The sequence below is a fragment of the Miniopterus natalensis genome, chromosome 15, assembly GCF_054644295.1.
Source record: "Miniopterus natalensis isolate mMinNat1 chromosome 15, mMinNat1.hap1, whole genome shotgun sequence".
NCBI lineage: Eukaryota > Metazoa > Chordata > Mammalia > Chiroptera > Miniopteridae > Miniopterus > Miniopterus natalensis.
This window is the reverse complement of record NC_142095.1, coordinates 2570218-2589752: the sequence shown is the minus strand read 5'-3', so window position 1 is coordinate 2589752 and position 19535 is coordinate 2570218. Positions and strand designations below refer to the sequence as shown.

General features: G+C 49.8%; 1 protein-coding gene across 3 annotated transcripts in view; it reads right to left on the bottom strand.

Annotated features, from left to right (window-relative positions):
* Positions 1-1822: 1822 nt before the first annotated feature.
* DCAF1 (DDB1 and CUL4 associated factor 1) overlaps positions 1823-19535 on the bottom strand; it is a 37320-nt gene continuing 19607 nt past the window's right edge. For all 3 annotated transcript variants that reach the window (XM_016216890.2, XM_016216888.2, XM_016216889.2), the window contains 11 exons: positions 17519-18782; positions 16770-16968; positions 15743-15825; positions 15130-15214; positions 12405-12638; positions 11744-11837; positions 11216-11320; positions 10936-11009; positions 10329-10430; positions 6426-6675; positions 1823-2767 (listed from right to left, as the gene is read on the bottom strand). In XM_016216890.2, coding sequence (XP_016072376.2) covers positions 2709-2767; positions 6426-6675; positions 10329-10430; positions 10936-11009; positions 11216-11320; positions 11744-11837; positions 12405-12638; positions 15130-15214; positions 15743-15825; positions 16770-16968; positions 17519-18782 — 2549 coding nt within the window. In that variant the 3' untranslated portion in view covers positions 1823-2708. The remainder of the gene's footprint in view (positions 2768-6425; positions 6676-10328; positions 10431-10935; positions 11010-11215; positions 11321-11743; positions 11838-12404; positions 12639-15129; positions 15215-15742; positions 15826-16769; positions 16969-17518; positions 18783-19535) is intronic.

Here is a 19535-nt window from a genome sequence, read left to right as displayed (position 1 = left end):
TCTCAGGAGATTAAGCAAGTTCACAAAACATTCACACAAAGGAGCATCAAACGTGTTTATTTGCCTGTTGTACATGAGCAGGTCTGGGGCACAGCAGGCACAGCTGCCCCGTTCGCAGGCAGGAGTGGGCCTCGTCTGGTTTAGAGCGAGGCAGGGAGGGCTGGCCGGTTCCCAGGCGCACGGCAGGGTTTCCTGCAGGTCTCCACAAATGCAGGTCACAGGCCAGAGCTGCCTGCAAGGTGCCTTCTGAGTGATGCTCAGGACCCAGAACACTGCCTCCCAGCCTCCCCAGACATCACCTAGGAAACCTGGTTGGGGACACTTCAACCTCACCCTGTCCACCCTTCTTCAGGGATAAGTGTTCTCTGGCCCCCCAAAAGAAATAGAGTTTGGGTGAAGGACCACAGCCTGTTGTGTGACCTCCCTCCTCTTCCTCAGACCCACTTCTCAACCACTTCCTGCAACTCTGAAGACACCAGGTCCCGTGACCTCCTTTCAGAAAGGCCTTGGCCAGCACCTACTAGTGAGGTGGCTCAGGTGGTCAGGGCCCCTGGAGAGAAACGTAACTGTGGGTGGCCAGTGCCTCCCCTGGGGTCCTGGGTCCTGGTTAGGGTGTTACTTAAAGGCAAAATCAACAAGAGGCAAAACTTACCTCCCGGGTTTCCTTCCCGGTGACTCAGATCTTGAGCCCTGGTGGCATGAGAAAGGCTGATGTTCCTTTAGTCTCTCAGGGCACTTCCCTAAGGGCTGTTGTCAAGTCAACCAGGATTCTGCTTTCCTGCTGGAGGTCCCCCTCTCCACCAGGGAGACTGGGGGTGCTCCCAAGTGCCCCTGGCTGAGTTCAGGGAGACAGGGGCTTGGTTAATGACTAGAATATAATGCTTTTGCTATTTCTTTTAACCCGTTTTCTTCTAATCCATTCAGCACCAGCAAACTATTCTCCTGGTTAGGTGTTAGCAACCTATTTAAGCTGAGGCATGAAGCAACTTAGGAGCTGAGACCTCTGCTCTAGAGGACCAAGAGGTACCTGTGCGACACAGGCCTGCTTCGGTGTGTGTGACAGCTTGTATGGTGCTCCAAGCCCAGCAGGGCTTCACCAGCCCCTGGTGAGTTTAGCTGTCTTGTCTTGCTTGTTTACTTCACAACCAGTGTGTCCCCTCTTCTCTGAGCTACATACCTACGTGACAGAAACCAAGAAGCTGTTACTTGGGCAAATGCAAAGGAGGAAAGGGATTGGCGTCTATTTCTGGTGGGGAGGAAAGGGGTGAGGTGGGGTGAGTGTAAAGTACCTGGTACTGTTCCTGGTGGTAGCACAGTTCAACCCAAGGCCAATTTTAGGGGCCTGTGAAGTATCTGCAAACCCAGCCTGACCGAGCCCTAGCTGCCCCTAAACTGTCCAAACTGCAGAACTGGTCAAGGGCAGTAGCACTTACCGCTGTGGCCAAAATGCCTCCACTCCTTAGCTTTGTCAGCTTGTCCCTCCAGAATGTCCCAGGACCCCTAACTTTCTAGCTGCACCACACCTGTGCTCCAGAGCTGCCTTCCTGATTCAGAGCCCGGGGACAGAGATGTGTCCACAGTGGACAGTGCCCTGAGCACCTCCCGTGGCCCCCTGCGAGGTGCTCTCACAGACACTCTGGGGGAGAGCTGCAGAGCAGGGGCAGACACAGACTAAGCTACTTTTCTCGCCAGAGTGCTTTTGGGCAGGTGTTCTTACCACCATCCTGGACTGCCTCTTGGAAGGCGTCTTCTACTGCCTGGCTAGAGCTGCAAGGAAACGGACAGACCCCGATTTGGTAAAAGAGGACAGGGAAAGGCCATAAACAAAGACAGACTTGTAGTTTATTTTGTATTTTTTTAAATAAATACACTTTACATTAAAGAAAAAGGCCTTTGATTTGTAATTTCCACATTGGGGAGAAAAGGAAAAAAAAGATTTTTGAAAAACTGAAGGACAAAGAAAAATAGAGGGAGTGAACTCATATCCTAAGTTCCCTCAGCTCCACAAACCAATATCCACACGGCCTTGCTGCCCCAAGCCACAGCGCTGGGCGAATCCAGGCGTTCACTCGGCACAGCAGAGCCTTCCTCCCACCTCTGCCCAGAGAAAACACGTCAACCTGACAGCTTGTGAGGCAACAAAACAGGTTAAAAAATCATATATTATATTTATAATAAAATAGTCTTAATCCTTATCAATTTAAGAAACCACGATTTTCCTTTCATTTAAATACGTATGTAAAAATGCCTCTGTTTCTTCTTCAGACGTCATTTTCTTCCATAGAAAATGAAGTGGGACGAGGACCTGGTGGATATAAGTTCATACCCTCAATTATAAATGCCTGGCTTTTTTTTTTTCTTTTTAAGTTTTATAAAAAACTATTTCTTGTTCTTTAAGTAAAGAACATTATACAAAGAAAATATATTGTGAAATAACCCCAGAAACATGTTTTGTTTTTTTTTCCCTTGAGGAAAGATATGTCCATCGTAGGAGGGGGGAGCAGACCAGGGCCTAACCCCTGTTGTCTGTTGTGGCTGTTGGCTTCAGGAGGGTCCTCGGGGCCCAGTGAGACCCTCCGAGCCAGTCCTCTGAGTGCAGGCCATGCAGTTCCTTAAAAGACACAGCCCTGGGAGGGGAAGGAAGGTGTTCTGAATCCATCTGACTCAGGTTCTCGCCTGCCAAGTATCTTCCACGTGGTGACGACTCCTCACTCGTTCAGAGATAAGATGATGTCATCTTCCAGATCAGAGTTGTCAGAGCTGTCGGCTGAAAGGTAAGCAGAGGGAGAGGCCACGTTACACTCTGGGCTTCTGGGGAGCTTTCAGGAAGGAAGCACCTGCATATACACCCATTTTGGTCTGAGCGAGGCAACTGTGTTTCCAGAAAGAGGAAAACAAACCAACTCCTTGGAGCGGGCTCTGGAGCATATGCCTCTTGGCAACGGTGGTTACCCCTGGGACCTCTCGCTCTCTTACCGTTCAAAGGGCCGCCCAGGCCTTCCAGAGGCCCATCCTGCCTTGCAGGCTCCTTCAGGCCCTTCAGGGACCAGGCAAGGCCCCCTCAAGTCTCTACCCATGATGCTTTGGGTGGCTGCAAAGGGGCAGGGCTGAGGGGAGCAGTGGGTGAGCCCCATGGCCCTTGGGCCTCTGGAGTCCTTCAGGGAGGGGCACAGGCCTACCTGATCCCCAGGACCTGAGCCCAAGCAGGAATGAGACTTCCCTCTAACTCCTCAGCCACTCTTCTCAGAAGAGCTCACAAAGGCAGAGGCTGTCAGCCTGAGGCTCAGTCCTCTGCAGCTGCAGTTTCTGAATACGATCTGCAGGGAACGAACGCCCTACAGGGCGCAGCCAGCTGAGCAGCAGCAGGAGTGCTGGCAACTGCGCCTAGAGGCCAGTGGGGCGAGCTCTGAGGCCCTGGCAGGGCCTCTGGCTGACCAAAGTTGGAGCGAAACCTAGGCCGTCGCTCCCCAGGACTCGACTCGACTGCTGAGTGAAGAGGTGAGGGGAAGGCCTTGGTGCCCACTCGGATTACTCAGCTCAAGAAGCTGCAAAATGGTTTTTAACAAGGGCCCCAGGGGAGTGGGCAGACCCCGACCTGTAGTCCTGCAAATGCCCATGGGCACTTGAGTTCCCACAGGAGAGGGTACGACTACTGGTCCTACACAAGCCCCAGTCAGCCTTCCCAAATGTGGAGAATCCACTTGGGAAAGCTGAGGAAGCAGCATGTTCCCAAACCCTCTTCATTCACGACATCTTTAGGCGGCGAACGAGTGGATACAGTAAAACCAAGGGAAGCATGGCGGTGACTCGGGAAGTCCTGAAAATATGCCAGAGTTCCTGGGCCAGAAAGGGCACAGCACAGCCTGACTACTGATGAGGGGGACCGGGGGAAAGAACACCTGACACAGCTGATCAAACAGCCTCATCAGTCCCTGCTGCCAGAACTTGGAGGAAGTGCCAGCAGGGAAGGGTAGGGCCTGCTCTCCAGAGCCAAGCACATGTGCCCGGGCCCCATGGCAGACCTGAGCACCCCCGCTGTGAGCCACCAATGCCAGACCAGCTACCTGAGGCCTGTCTGACCATCAGCTGTACAGCTACCTAGAGTCTGAACACCTCTGCCCTGCATCTGAGACTAAAGCGCCACCGGGTGAGGCTCACAGCACAGTCTCGAGGCATGTGTCAGGTGCAGGGTTTGAAAGCGCCTTCAGGGCTTGGGCACTCCCCCGCCCCCATTCAGGTGTCAGGGCCCCTTTCTCTACCTTCCTCAGCCTTTCTCATCCTCTGAGTGTTCAGGAAACCTGGTGAGGCCCTCTCCTGAGAGGCCGTGTAGATGTAAACACAAGTTTGCGGTATTTAGCCTGTTGCTCTGTAATAAACAGGCCTTTGGGGGCAGAACTGGCTGGAACAGAGACCTCAGAGTCAAGGCGTTCAGGTTCTGCACCGGGAATCAATCACAGGGTCTGGGAGCCAGGGGTGTGCAAGGTTAGGTGGGGCACGCTGTGGTTTTCTAGTCTAGGTGGCTTCCTTCATACCCTAAAAGGGTCCATAAGCCCCCAAAGACTAAGCGCTCCTGCTCTAGAGGATCAGTGTGAGGTGAAATACCAGCTAACAAAGGGCACAGGCGCTGCGCCCTCTGCTGCTGCGAGGAGCTGCAGGGTCTCAAACAATGGAGTACATGCCGCAGGTGCCCCTCTTCACCACCTCTGTTCTCGAGCCCAAGCTGAAATGTCCCCCAGCTGTCCTCTATTAGGCATTTCCACATCACAGATCTCCCACCAAGTTAAAGTAACACTCTCGTTGCTGATAGAATCAATGTTTCCAGATTGTCTTGGGCTAGGAAAGAAAAGGTTTCCTAAACTGAACAGTAAAGACTAAAGGAGGCAATAGTTTTACAGGCCAAATAAAGTTTAGTGGCTTTACACTCCAATTCAGGATGGGGAAATTAGTGACACACTCAGGTCGGGCTCCACCACCAGCTGCTCCTTCAGCCTAACTTACTACTTATAATCGAAGGGAAATGGAACTTGTGCCCTTGTCACTATTCAGATGACAAAAGGGTTCAGTAAAACTTGCCCTTGTATCATCAATACTGTCATGTGTCCCTTGCCCCTTAGTCCCTCTTACCCGGCTCTGTGACCATGGCTAGGGACAAGGCAAGTCCTCCATTGAATCTCCCTAACCTCCAGTATGGAAAAAGCGGAAGCTGGTAAATAGCAAGTGGACAGCTAGAAGGTGCTCCCTCCGAGCCCCACGGAGGACGTGTGAGGAAGAGTCTCCCTAAGCTGGTGGCTTTCATTCCTGAGGGCCAGAAGCATGTATGAGCTGTCTCCTCTCCCCCTTGCCCCCGTTCTACCACCACACCAATGATTATAAAAAACCAGACACCTACTATAAAGACACTTGGCATCTGCCGGGCCTAGGCCAGCACAATAGTTTCCACAGTGATGAAAACGTCTGTATTTGTGCTGTGCAATATGGTAGCTACATGAGGCTACTGAGCACTTGAAATATGGACATTAAAATGAAGAACTGAATTTTTTAGATTGTATGACTATAATTTTAATGGCCACATGTCCACGTGGTTAGTGGCTACTATGTTTGGTGTAATACCGTGGCTGAGAGAATGCTGGCCAGTTTAGCTACACGGAAAATAGCTGCTGTCACAGGGATTACTCCCGTCAGGCCCAGCAGCACAAGGAAGCACAGGGCCACCCGAGCACGAGTCTGTCAGCAGTGATGTGTCACAGAGACGCTGCCAAGCGTGTCCCCTGGAAACAGTGCAGCTGCAGAGCAAGCAGACCCCTGGAGCCATCAGCTGGGTTACTCAGGATTCCTTAGCATGGTCGGACAATGACTTCAGAAACCTGTCCTAATGGGAAACTGCTGGGAAAATGGGAGCTTTTTCTTTCTAACTTGGAATGGGGGGGGAGGGGGCAAAAGAAGCCAAAAAACACGTGCCCCTGGCCTTGAAGGCAAAAGCAGACAGGAAAGGCTCCTCCACAAGAGGGCTTTTGCTCCTTCAAAACCTGAGAGAGGAGCAGGACAGACGCTGGCTCCGCCCTGGGAAGAACTGCACTCAGCCGCCCCTGAGGCTCCCGCTACCAGCCCCCAGTGAGCTCGTGCGTATCTCTGGCTGCCTTCGCGCCACAACAGAGACCATGCGGCCGCGAGAGTGAACACTGACTGCGCCCGTTATGGACGACACTTGCCAGCCTGTTTTAAAGCTAAGGGATAACAGCTGCCTGGCTCCACAGTCTGACGGGAGAGCAGAGGGTCAGAGACGGGAAACTGCGGCTGCTCATGGGGCCGGGGGGCTAAATGCACAGCTAAGGGCACGGAGTCCTGGTGCGGCTTCCACTGGGGCTGGGCTGGGGCAGAGCAGGCACCTTGCCCGGGCTCGGCCCCGTGGCCGGTCCTGGACTTACTGTCCCCCAGGATCAGCTCCACCTCCTCGTCAGCGTCGGAGTCCTCGTCCTCGCCATCCTCGCCCTCCTCCAGGAGGTTGGCCAGCTCCTCGTCGGAGGGGGAGAAGTCGTTGTCCCCTTCCTCCCCCGCGTTCTCGTTGGCGTCCTCCTCTTCCAGCTCCGCCTCCAGCAGCTGGTCAGTGTCCAGGTCGTCCAGGTCATCGGTGTCATCGTCGTCGTCGTCGTCTTCCTCCTCCTGCTCCTCCTCTTCCTGGAAAAGAGCAGCCGGCCCGCGAGGGTGAGCACGGGGCCCAGAGAGGAAACGTCATGGAGGGCGGCGGTCCAGGTTAGCACAGCCAAGGGGCAGCAGCCTCGTCAGCGGGGCAGCACCAGGCATGTGCGTGGCCCCCGAGACTGTGAGGGTGATGTGACTGGTCACACAGCCCTCACCCAGGGACGGCGAGCTCGCCTGCAGAGGCCTCTGCCGTCCACACTCTAGGCTCCTCACAGACAACCCCAAGGGCTCTTCTCTCCCTGCATCAGCCAAACCAAGAGAAACCCAAGGAGACACCGGAACAAAAGCTGCTACCCGGGGAAGCTACCGCTCTCCTACCCACAAGGAGAACACAGCTCCTGGGGCTCCGGCTCCAAGTTCCTGCCGAGGCTGTGGGTAACCTGCACTCGGTCTGAACCACACAAATCGGATTCGGTGCGGAGCACTGACACGAGCCCACTTTCTGTTACAGACACAGCGTGTGCTAGAGAAACTGTCCTTTCATTCTTAAGAGACCTTCCCAAAGGTGGGAAAACTACCATAAAATGAAACGCTTGGCTCTAGGTGCCCGGCTTTGTAAATGACACGTTCTGGCATCTGCGCAGATGCCAACTCAGCACTAGCACCTAAACAGCTTCCCTTCAAGCAGAAGAGGGCACAGCACCTCTGCCTTGACAAAGACGACAGGTGTTTCCAAGTGTGACCCGCAGTCAGTCAGTCACCCTTCCGCTCAAATACCAACTGCCAGCCTTGCCAGGAGGAAAAGGTGACAAACCGGGAGAACAGCAGCGCAGCTTCCCCAAAAGTGGAATTCCGACCGGAGCCCAACATGTCATATTTTACGAAGTTTAAACTGCTTTTCCTCCTCCCAACATCTGTTCCTGGTGTTCACGCTACTTAAGAGCTACAGGCTCATTTCAGAGTCCGAGGTGCTTGTGTTCTACTCTCCTCGCTGACAGGATCTAATTCACGTTCATTTTAAACTTTGTAGGAGGGAAAGGGCCTTTTGGGTGCCCCCGGCCAGGCTCCGGCAGCTGTGTGACCAGCGCACACTCTTGCCGCCCGCTGCCGGCGGGGAGCCCGCTCGGGGAACACACTTGGGGAGCACAGTGTGTCCCAGATTCCAGATGCAGGGGAGGGAGAAAGGGCCTGACTCTCCTGCTTTTTAATACAAATTTAAGGTTAACTATAATCAGTTGAAAGTAGCTGGCTTTTCAAATCTAAGAACCATGGTCAATCGCTAACCCCTGGCTTTGTCATTTCCCTGGCACCACAGCTGGGCTGGGCTCATTTTGTTTAATTCTCTTCCGAGGATCTTTTTCCCACTGCTTTTTAGGGAGGGGGGGGAGGGGGAGGGGAAGGAGAGAGGGACAGGGAGGGAGAAGGAGGGGGGGAGACATTTTTCAAAACAACACAGACACCAGAACCCCAGTGGAGAACACGAGCTTGGACAGCGACTGGCTTCTCTGCCCATCAAGTGCCGGCAGGCAGCAGACGAGCAGAGTCTGGGTCGCTCACACTACAACACAAAGGTGCAGCTCCTTCCTTGTTAATCTCCAAACTTATTTAAACATAAGGGAAAAGACAACCATTTTTATGGTATGTACGTTACATCCCTGAGACTTTAAACAGATGACCGTTTATGCAGGCACTTTACGCTGGACCATTTCATCAAACGGCAGCTGGCCGCTGGGCTTCTGAGTTTATTTTGCTGAGGTAAAAAGGCAAATTCAAAGGTCTCGGTCACAGGTGCCTGCATCCCTAAGTGACTTCAGTCACACCCGGACACCTGAGAAGACCTGAGAGCAGATATCCAGACTAGGACAAAACTTTAAATAGCAAATGACTCGTATGAAAATGAAGACTCTAGTTTTAAAATCAGGTGAAGCACACAAAGGAAAATGAGTTTAAAAAAAACTACCACGGGGAGAAGTATGCTGGAGACAGTAAGGACAGCGACGTGACACACGGCTCCAGGACAGGTGAGCCAGCATCAGGGAAACTCGCTTCAACAGGTAGGCCTTAACCCACTAAAGCTTACCCCACTGAGTCAAATATCCAAACACCAAGGGCTTAAGGGTAAAAGTAGTTTTCAAATGGCTGTCCTTTGATGAAATGCACCCAATGACCCATGGACCAAGGTGTGAGTGTGTATGAAACGTGCCCAAGTCCTGAGAAACGCAGAAGCGATGCTAACTCACCCCACTGCACACCTACCCCACACCCCGAGTCTTCTCCAAGGCGGCGAGACTGCGCGCTCCTCCACAGACAGGCGCAGGCCACGCGGCGGGGCACCCCTGAGCCTGCTGCCCTGACCCTACTGTCCATGCCAAGGCGGCTTCCTCCTCCTGCCTCAAAGTCAGGAGTCCTGACCACCGCTCCTCCCCCTTAACCTCTCAGAAGGCAAGTTAAGTAGAACCACAGAAAAATAAGCTGTCTTTTTTCCTGCTTCAGCCTCTGCAGGACAAACCAGAGGTTCACAGCCTGTAAAGCCCAATGGGGTGCACACACCTAAATCTCACACTGACAAAGCAAACACCCTGGCTCAGTCAGTGCTACCTCCTGTCAGAGGAGCACAAGTCCCTCACCCACAGCATTAGACTTCATCCAAAAAATGCATTTAAAATTACCATTTTCAAAAACTATTGCTTTTAAACAATTCTTTTAAATCTTAAACAAGCTGTTTGGGAAGGACACTAACCAAGCTACTTCATTAGACCGAACCAGTGAGCATGATTTACCAAGGAGCAGGGAGGGGTGGAGGGAGCTATGGCAGAGATTCCTCTCGTCCAAGGGTCCCCCGCCCCGCCCAGGGCACCAGCACTAAGCAACACCATAGCGAAAGGTGGGAAAAAACAGAAAATGAACCCGAGATCTGGATAAAAGACATCTGCCCGCTTTAACATCTGCAGCAAGAAAGTAAAGCCCTGGTCATTTATTTCAACTCTGTATTACTCGGCAAGCAATACATAGTCAAGTTAAACTAAAGAATTTGGCCTGGAGAGTGTAAACTTAGAACGTGGTTCTGAGCCGGAGACACAGGAAGGATCCGTTTTGGAACTGACGCTGACATGTGACGCAGGCGAGCACCTGGCACCTGAAAGGAGAAGCTAACGCTCTGGGATGTGATACTATCCACTCACACTTCATAAACATTTAACTTCTCAAAGGCATCAAATCTTCTCTGTACCTATAAGCTCTATTACTCTGAAAACAAGCTATGCCATAAAGTGGGCATCCTGAGGTCGCCCCCAGGGTGAGTTCGAGGAAATCTCTGGAACAGAATCACGAAGTGCTCGCCCGCCCGTCAGTTCACAGCGAAGGCGCGGGAGCATCAGGCACTGACTAAGGCTCTAACAAAATCCCTTCTGAGTTTGTGACTGAGGGCACGTGACGCCTTCAGAACGTGCCAGCAGGTATCGCGAGGGCTGCTCCTTAGCCCACAGCGAGAGCAGGAGAGCAGGGCCCCTGCACAAAGTGTCGGCAGCCGCCCAGGCTCAGCAGTGAGTGCCCCCAGGACCCGGGAGCCGTGGCTAATTCCCCTCAGGGCACAGGCCTGGGCTGGGCCTGCAGCTGAACGTCCCCCCCCCCCCCCCCCGCCCCGCCCCAGGTCGACAGAGATGGGACACGCGAGCGGGTGCTGCACCCACCTGGTCCTCCTCCTCCTCCTCGTCCTCCGCCAGCCGCTGCCGGCCCACCTCGTAGAGCCGGCACACCGTGTCCATGTTGAGCGCGTCCATGCTGCTCTGGTTCTAAAAGAGCACCCAGGTCACGGGGGGCGGCAGGAGGCAGCCACAGCCCAGCCCTCAGCTCTGACCAGCACCCTGACCCTGAGGCTGAGCTAGCAGATACCCCAATACCCCAAATTCTTAAACTGACTCTGGAAATGCTACACCCAGGACACGAGAAGGAACAAACCAAGGACAACAGGCTCAGCCAGTGAGGGATGTAGACACGGTATCACCGTTCTCGGAGTAAACCTGTCCTGTCTGGCGAGGGATCCAGACCCCTCTAAAAAGGGGGTGACGAGTGAGTCTAAGGTAACAGGGGCCAGACTCTCCGCCCTGTTTTATCCTGGCACTTTCCTATTACTCCTCTCATACTGTGTATCTTCCAAATCCCCTCAAGTGAGGGTATCAATAGTCTACCATCAGGAACCCATCAGCTTTATAATATCTCTTACTCCGAAAAAAATTCCCGCAGTCCAGGAATCCTAAATATCACAACAAACAGCAGGGCTCTGCTGGCTCCCTTTACCTCAATGACAGCCAGGTAGCAGTCCTTGGTGTCCGTGCACAGGTCAAAGATGTTCCGCTTAACATCGATGGTCGCTGGAAAGCAACGGACGAGACTCAGGACTGGACTATACTGTGACCCTACAACCAGCTTCTCCTCTACAGGAATTCAAGGTGACTGTTCATAAATATCCCATAACTCCTCTGCTTTCCCATGAAAATTACAGTCCTCCCGGAAAATGGAGGCCCCTCAACAAGGAACATGAAAGTACAAATGACCGAGGTCCGCCCCCCGCGCTCACCTATAGGCTTGTAGTCAGTTGCGTTGAATGTCCGGAAGGACGACCCAAAAGGGCTCTTCATCCTTTCCTCCATCAGGTCATCCTCATCGTCCGCCTGCAGCATCGCTGGTGGGGGGAGAGGGCGGGCAGGAGGCGCTATTAGAACCCAAACGTCCCTATTGACAAGCGTCCTCCGTGCACCGCCCACCTCGGCAAGCACGCCCGCCCTCCCACTGGCTCCCAGCAAGGAGGGCATCGCGGGACAACAAACGCGAAGCTTTCTCTCCAAGCTCATGACACGCATGGGAAGTTGCTGCATGAAATTTCTTTCTACACAAGATTTACTCACCTTCAAAGCCAGTGACCTCTTACCCTAAATCAACCTATTTTTCATCTTCTTTTGTCACCACTTGTTTATCATTTTATCTTTTATGCTACAATTTCCAGTGCTTTTCAAGTCACATTTGAGAGCACTTTCCGAAAAGGAAGTATGAACCAAGTGAGCGGAAAGCAGCGAGAGGGGACACCGAAGGGAGGGGAGAGGCGCACCTCCATACATCACCGTCCCCGTGTGGTTGAACACCACGCGGCACTGATCCAGAGCAGGGACTGTGTGCAAAAGATGGAAAGTGCGAAGGTCCCACTGGGAAGGGAGTGGTCAAGAAAAATTTTATTAAAAACTATTTTACACAAAACTTTTTATCTAACCTCCTGGGGGAAATTCTGAAATATCACTTTCCCCCCTCCTGCTAGGTATTAATGTTTTAAAAGTCAATGAGATCAGGGTAAGATAAAAGCATGTTATTAGAGTCCCTAAAAACCTCCTCGGTCTCTTCCCTCACAGGAAAGCTACATGAGTTCCCTTCCTCTCAACAGAACTTCCTTTTACTCTTATGCCTAGCAACTGGTTCCTACAGAGCAAAAGTCAAGTCGTTCTGAAGACAGTAAAAGTCAATTTGGTACTTGGGGAAGTGGAAGGCAGCAAAGCTGATGAATTTTCACAACACAAAGAAAATGTGCTTGTGAAAGTCACTGGTAATTACCAACCCAGACACAGGTCCATTTGGAGGCTCACGAACACCTCAAACCACAGGACAGATACCAGATTATTACCTGTGTAAATACTTTAAACAGATACCGACAGAAAAATAAATCATTTCTGTATCACAAACTAGATAAATGGGAAGTAAGACCTGGGTATAAAGGATACAATCTCAGTATTAATGATGACCTCCAGCCCGTTCGGATGGAAAACGCCACTGATGTTCATGTTGAACTTGTCAAACTTGTGGATGGCCTGTGCAGAGCGGACATCCCAGAGGACGCCATCATTTAAGACAAGATCATCTGTAGGGTTAAAGGTGGCACAGTTCCTCTTGTAGTTGTTGGCAAGATCTGGGTTAAACAGAGTCAACAGCTTGTTGCCAGTCTGAATATCATAAATCTTTAGAGAAGAAGGGGTGGGAAGAGAAAAATCAGACCAATCCATTCATTGACAAATTCAAAGAGAAGTTGTATAAAATATCTCTCCCATGCTTTCCAAAACCCACCAAAATTACAAAAGCCCTAACATTGCACAATAACTGGAAAACAGGAAGACCACAGCCGTCTAGCAAAGTTTAAGTGCTTCGGTTCCCAGTCACGGTTCGAAGAGTGTTCACACGTACGAAAACGAGAAGTGTGACAGCAACAGGGAAAGAACACCCTCTTCTACCTGCCCCCTTTCAAGAAACAGAACGTTTCTGAGACTGAAACTGAGGAATTCTCCATGTGGATTAACCAGTAATTATCCACAGAATACGCACATGGGTTACTTTTTGAAAAAAGGCATTAACGAAATACCCTTCTCCTTACAATCTCCTGATGTACGTGCCTTAGCCCTACAATACTGAAAGTTCCGAAGTCTACACTGTGCAGCCCATGCAGAGACCAGCTGTCCCATCAGCTGTAATAGTTCCAACCTTTTAAAACCCTCCTTTAATATAGGAACAAATAAGGAGACATCACAAGGACACAAACAAATCCAGGTCATGGGACAAGACAACTAGCCTGGTCTCTTCAAAAGTGAATGTCATGAAAACTGGAGAAATGATTCTTGGCTTTAAAACATTAGTGAGACATAACAACCAAATGCAATGTGTGAATCTTGGCTGGATCCTGGTTCAAAAAAAACAAAAAACATTTGAAACCAAACATAGCAGGAACAATCAGAAAAACTGGGTATGGAATGGATACTAGGTGACATTTGGGAATTACTGTAAACTTCCTTAAACATGATAGAGTGTATTATGTAAAAATGTCCTTACTGTGGGGATATACTTGCTACAAGACAAGGATAAAAGTCATGATGTTTGCAACTTACTTTCAAATGATTCAGAAACACACACACATTTACACAGAAAGAAAATATGGCAAATTATTAAACTGATAATCTAGGTGGTAGGTATATGTACTATTCTTCCAACTCTTCTATATATTTTAACATTTTCAGAAGTTTGGGAGAAATCCCCTTCATCACCCCATACCCCTCACCTCAAGCTACTACCCACTTCTCTTTGTTTTCAGCAAAACCTTCAAAAAACTTGTCTATTCCCAGTGCCACCCACTGCTCTCCTGTGTTCTCCCATGAACCCACTTGAATCAGATTTCTAGCCCATGGAAACTTAGACGAAACTAGCTCCTGACACAGTTAACAAGACCTCCATGTTGTTAAATCAAAGGTTACTTCTCAATTTTCATCTTAGGCAGCTAGCTCATCAGCAGTTTCTGACCCAGCTGATCAGTCCTTCCTTAAGAGTCTTCCTTTGTCTTCTAGGGCACACCTTTTTCCTGGGGTATCCTGCTGCTTTACTAGCCACTCTTTGGTCTCCTTCCCAAGGTCCTCACTTAGCAACTTCTAAATATTGGAACAAGCCAGGACTCTGGCCCCCAGCTCTTCTCTCCTCTAGCTTACTCAGTGATCTCATCCAGGTTCATGGCTCTAGATACTATCAGCATGTGGACAATTCCTGTATCTGCATCTCCCACTCCGGAACTCTCTCCTCAACGCCCAACTTGTATATTCAACTGGCCATTCCCTACTTGAATGCCTAACAGAATAACAAACTTCATGTGTCCAAAACCCAGGGCCCAGCTCCATCATCTGTCAGTGCCTCCACACCATGAGCACCTGGGCTCAGCCCCACGGCAGCACTCACAGGTAGACTGGCACAACAGCCTCCTAACTGGAAAGCCTGCTCTTACTGCTCTCACAGAAACCAGACTCACACACTTAGGAACTTTAAATCCAATCATGTGTCCTCTGCTCACCCTCCAGTGTCACCTCACTCAGAAGTAAAGACAAAAGTCGTAACAGGCTACAAGATACTACACAACATGCCCCCACTGACCTCAGCTCTTCCTCTCCTCTCCCTCCTTCCTCCCAAGAGCTGACTCCCTTGTGATCCCCTCACAGGACACTCTTCCCCCAGATACCTGCATGACACCCACACCTCCTCCGTGAGGCTGCTTAAGCATTATCCAGTCAGGACACCAACTACCCAGATGAAGCACAAGTACCCCACACCACTAGCAAGTGCTCGACCTCTTACCTGCTTTCTGCTCTGCATCAGCTCTTACCACCTGACACACCACATATTTGCTTCTTTATTTATTGTCTCCCATTGAGGGTCCACAAAAGCAAGGACTTTATTTCATCTAAAACTTAGTATTTTAAAATACCTGCTATGCTAATGACATCTTTCTCAAACTGCCAGATTAAGTTCCTGTTTGTTCCTTTTACATTTTTCCCAGATAGCTTAGAACTAGGCTCTAGCCAGAAGCAGTACTGCTGAGCAACCTCTAGTTGCTCACGGGGCCTAAGTCCTCAGTCAGTCCAGAAGATTCAGTATGAACAGACAGGCATAGAGTCTGAAAGCAGAGGATCCAGTACTTACGTGGGCTATGTCTCCTTTCGTGCCTATGACGCGGTCCTGTGAGTGCTTACTGAACTCAACATAGTGATCTTCGGTGAAGGAATGCCTGCGGACAAACAGGTGCTCGAGTGATGCCCTCAGGACATACTCAACAGACTGAAAATAAAGGTGAGCCTCAGGCTCACGCCCAACCACACTCACCTGCAGATTCTCAGCTCCCAAAGAGGAAAATATCGTACACTTAAGATTAAAAAGAAAATTCCCTTCATCCAAGGAGATCCAAAATAATTTATGGGAATTACTTGATTAAAGAAATGGCTAATAAGGCACACCTGCCTGTGAACTTTGCCCCAGCTGAGTGCAGCTGTCACGTGTGCATGTGAAAAATAAACACGTGCCGTGTGGGTCAGCAAAGGTCCTGCTGGGATGGGAATGTATATTCCTAGTCAGCATGTCTAGGAATTAAGAAAGATAAAGCCTTATCTTATTAAACATGAGCCACAGATGAGGAAGAGAGAGACGCAAAAATTCTCAACCTTTCTCTTTTCCAAAAGGCTCTGAGTCTAAGGATCAGATGAAGGGGGTATTAGGTAAACTGAAACACAGAGGCTAGGTTGTACACGTAGATACATACTTCATATCAAACACTGATTTCATTCCCCAAAGTGCAGACAGAGGCTGGCTCCAAGTAGCAGACGTCAGCAGCAAGGACCCGTCCTGAAAGAAGGAGGCCCAAGGTGGGTTTCACTACCTGCCAGTAGGAGTCTGAAATGCAATCTTAAAAAAGTACTGTGGAATTATAAAGAAAAACTCACAGGAACCAAGAAAAGGTCAGAAGCTGCTAGGATTTAGGTACATGCCCTTGCAGTGTACTAAAAACTAGCTAAGTTTAAGATAACACTCAATCCTCTTGAACGAGTAGCACAGAATGCAACAGCTCCAAAGGTGGAGGGGAAGCAACGTGGGAAGGTATCAAGAGATTCCTCATTTCTTAATATTTGGCCACATTCCTCGTTTTTGAAACATCAGTCAATTGAAAACATTTGTTAGACTTCCAAGCTAGGACTCTTAAAGGTCTTTTAGAAAGAAAACTAAGTAAAGGGTGAGTTTACTCCCCCTTCCCTCTAAAATTAGAAAAACTGTCCCTGTCATCTGAACAGTCCTGACAGAATAGCAAAGGTGTCAATTCCATCACAAAGCTGTACTGATAAACTATGGCCCACTAGAATCACACAATGCTTATTTTCCTAAAACTTCACAGGACTTCGGGATTTCTTACATAAAAATAAAATTCTTATGTTCATAGTTGGTAATCTCAGTTTCCAACTGAGACAACTTAAAATACCTATAGATATATATGCACACATATATGTATATATACACAGATAGACAGACAGATTACCTCTAGGTGTTAGAACAGGCCAGATAAATACTTAGAAGGCCAGGTAAATACATTATGCTCTGTAGGCCATATGGTTGCAGCTACTCAACTCTGCCATTGAAGCACAGAAGCAGCCACAGACAACACATAAACTATGAGCATGGCTATGTTCCAATAAAACTTTATGTACAAATACAGGCAGCCAGCCACCCAACGGGGCCAAAATTCACCAACCCATCTTAGAAAAATGACTGAGAACAACGTAGGAGGGGACCCTTACCCTGGAAGGTTCGAGGTGCGTGATGGCCGAGTTGTGACAGTTATAGCTGGCCTCCTCCTGCCCACTAAACACATTGTAGAGCTTCAGCTGCCCTGTGCAGGTGCCGAGCATCAGGAACCGCTCCCGTGCTGAGAACGCACAGCAGGTGAAGCCGCTCTCATCCTCATTGGCTTCCCGGAACACTGAGATAGGGCGAAACCTGAGCCAACGAGAGAGAGAATCAGAGACAAAGAATGTGCAGGGACTCAGAAAAAGAAAACTTTGCTAGAAGGATGAAAGAAAACATAGAGCATTTATGTCTCAAACGTTCTTCCAACACAGCACATGACCTTTAGTAGTTCATTTTCACCTTAAATGAAAAAAGGCTCTCCACCCACAAGTTTAGACAATAACTAAAATTCCCAAGTTTGAAACCTGTAACCCCATGACCTTTACCTAAGATTTATAAAGAACCAAAACAGGAGACAACCTGGGCCAGCACAGAAACAAGCTGGGGAGCCTAGAGACAGCATGTTCCATGGGTTCTAGAAAACACACTCGTCGTAACAAGAACACACAGTATTCTATCAGTATGTTGCCAACAATCACACAAGGAACCCATGGTTGACGAAAGGGGGTACAGTCACACTGCTCGATTCACATAAATCTCTGGTATTTCAGGACAATAAAGGATTTTCTGGACTAATCACTTGATGCTGATATGGCCCCAATCATTCCAATTCCCAGGGAGTGAGGGGGCCTCTCCTTACCTGCTAAAGATAAGGTGCCTGTCAAAGCATCCGCCATCCACCCCACCATACTTTGGAAACGATGCTCTGCGATTCAGCCTGGAGGTAAAGTTTATTGGCGCCTGCCGCCTCTGTTTTGGCTCAGGACACTGATGAGGAGTAAAGAGAGAGAAAGGTGGGCAGGTGGCCACTGGGTTCTTGCAGCGTGCATGCTGCTCTCTAAGATACTCTGTGATGATACTGTCCAGTGTAGGTGGGGAAGGAAGATGTCTGTCCAGTTGCTTTTTTATGGCTGGGCTTTGGCTGTAGGCGCCATGGTCCGACTTCTGCCGCAACACTCTGATTTTCCTGCCATTGCAGGGTGACGGTCTCTCTCTGATAAAACTGATCCTACCAATCAAAGGGGAGTTGCCCGCATAAGACGGGCCAGGCAGAGCTAGCGAACCCTGGGGTGGCCGTGGCTGAGGATGGGCAGTGGGGGCAGGAGGAGCAGTGGCACCCACAGTCACATGGCTGCCCAGTCGAGTTGCGATGCCGTTAGCAATACGAGGGGTTCGGGGAAGAGAGACAGGAGAAGCAGCAGCAGTGACTGGGGTGAAGGCAGAAGAATGGGAGGCAGCCGTCATGGGCAGGTCAGCCTCTTTCGTCAGCACAGTTGCTGTCTCCCCAAGCCCTTTAGAAATCAGATGGTTTCGTATCAACAGAAGCAGCTCTTTCTCAGGGAAGGAGATCCTTGACTGGGCAACAACATCTGCTTTCTGCAGCCGTGCCAGGGACACGTCAGTACCAATGAGAAGCGGCTTTCCTGACACCCGTTCAATGAGCTCGGCAGCGTACTTGCAGAACTTGACATGGTCACTGCGCTTGTCCTGCAGCACAGGTTCCTTCATCAGCTGCTGGATCTGGCAGCTGCTGAAAAGGGGCAGCTTGCTGATGATCTGCCGGACAGTGCTGCTTCGAGACAGGCCCACCAGGGCCTTACAAGCCAGGGCCCGGATCTGGTCTGCATCTGTGATGGGCATCTTGATGGACAGTAAGGACAGGAGCACCTTGATACCATTGTTGGACTGGACCACATTCCACATCTTGGCCAGGGTGTGCTCGCTACTTTTGGGAGTCTGCGGCAGCTTCCTCCGAGGAGTTCCAGAGATAAACTTGCCAATACTGGAAATTCGGTTATCTGGGCCACACACACAGTTTATGATAATCTGTAGTGCTGACTTCTGAATTTCAGCATCATGGATAAAGAACTCACCCTCAGCCACTCCCAAAATAATGCTGATACCTAAGTGGAAGGGGAGAAACAAAACATTTTATATTCTCTCTCATAAAACCCATGGAGAACTTCAATGGCTGTTTCAGAGTCAAAATTTAAAGTTCTATTCATTTTATTCCACTTAAACTACCACACTTTTTAGAAAATGTGCATGGAATTGTTTGTGTAAAATACAATCAGTTCTGCTGCAATGTACCTTTAGGATACAATAGCTCATGTGCAGCTGTTAAACAGGGGAATGATGTCAGTAGTATTTGGAGGTCACTAAGTTAATGTGCAAGTTTTCCTAGGTAAGAAGAGCAAAAATAATGGGACTAAATTAAAACCTTCAGCAGGAAAGAAAAAACCCTCTGCCTGGCAGCAGGAGCCTTTCTGCTATATGAGGAAAGTTAAAAACAAGCGGCTGTGCCTTGAGCTTCCTCCCCAAGTGGTGCACCCGAGAGCCCACAGCCAGACACACTGCTTTCCATGCTCACCTTAGCAGCAGCTCTCATCAGCCCTGCTCTCAAGTGTAGCATTTTCAAACAGTGCATTTTTCTTTTGTTGTGTATGACAGCTTCTATTATCCTGAGCTGCCTGCCAATTACTGATTTTATTAGGGCTTAGATTACAAGGCTACAGAAGTTTTTTACTATCTGCCCCACCCACTTTTCCTACACACCTTATTTTCAGCACGAGGCTCTGCAGAGTGCAAGGTTTTGGGGAATGCACACAAACCATACATCAGAAATGCCTGTACCATGCCTGGCCGGGCGTGGCTCA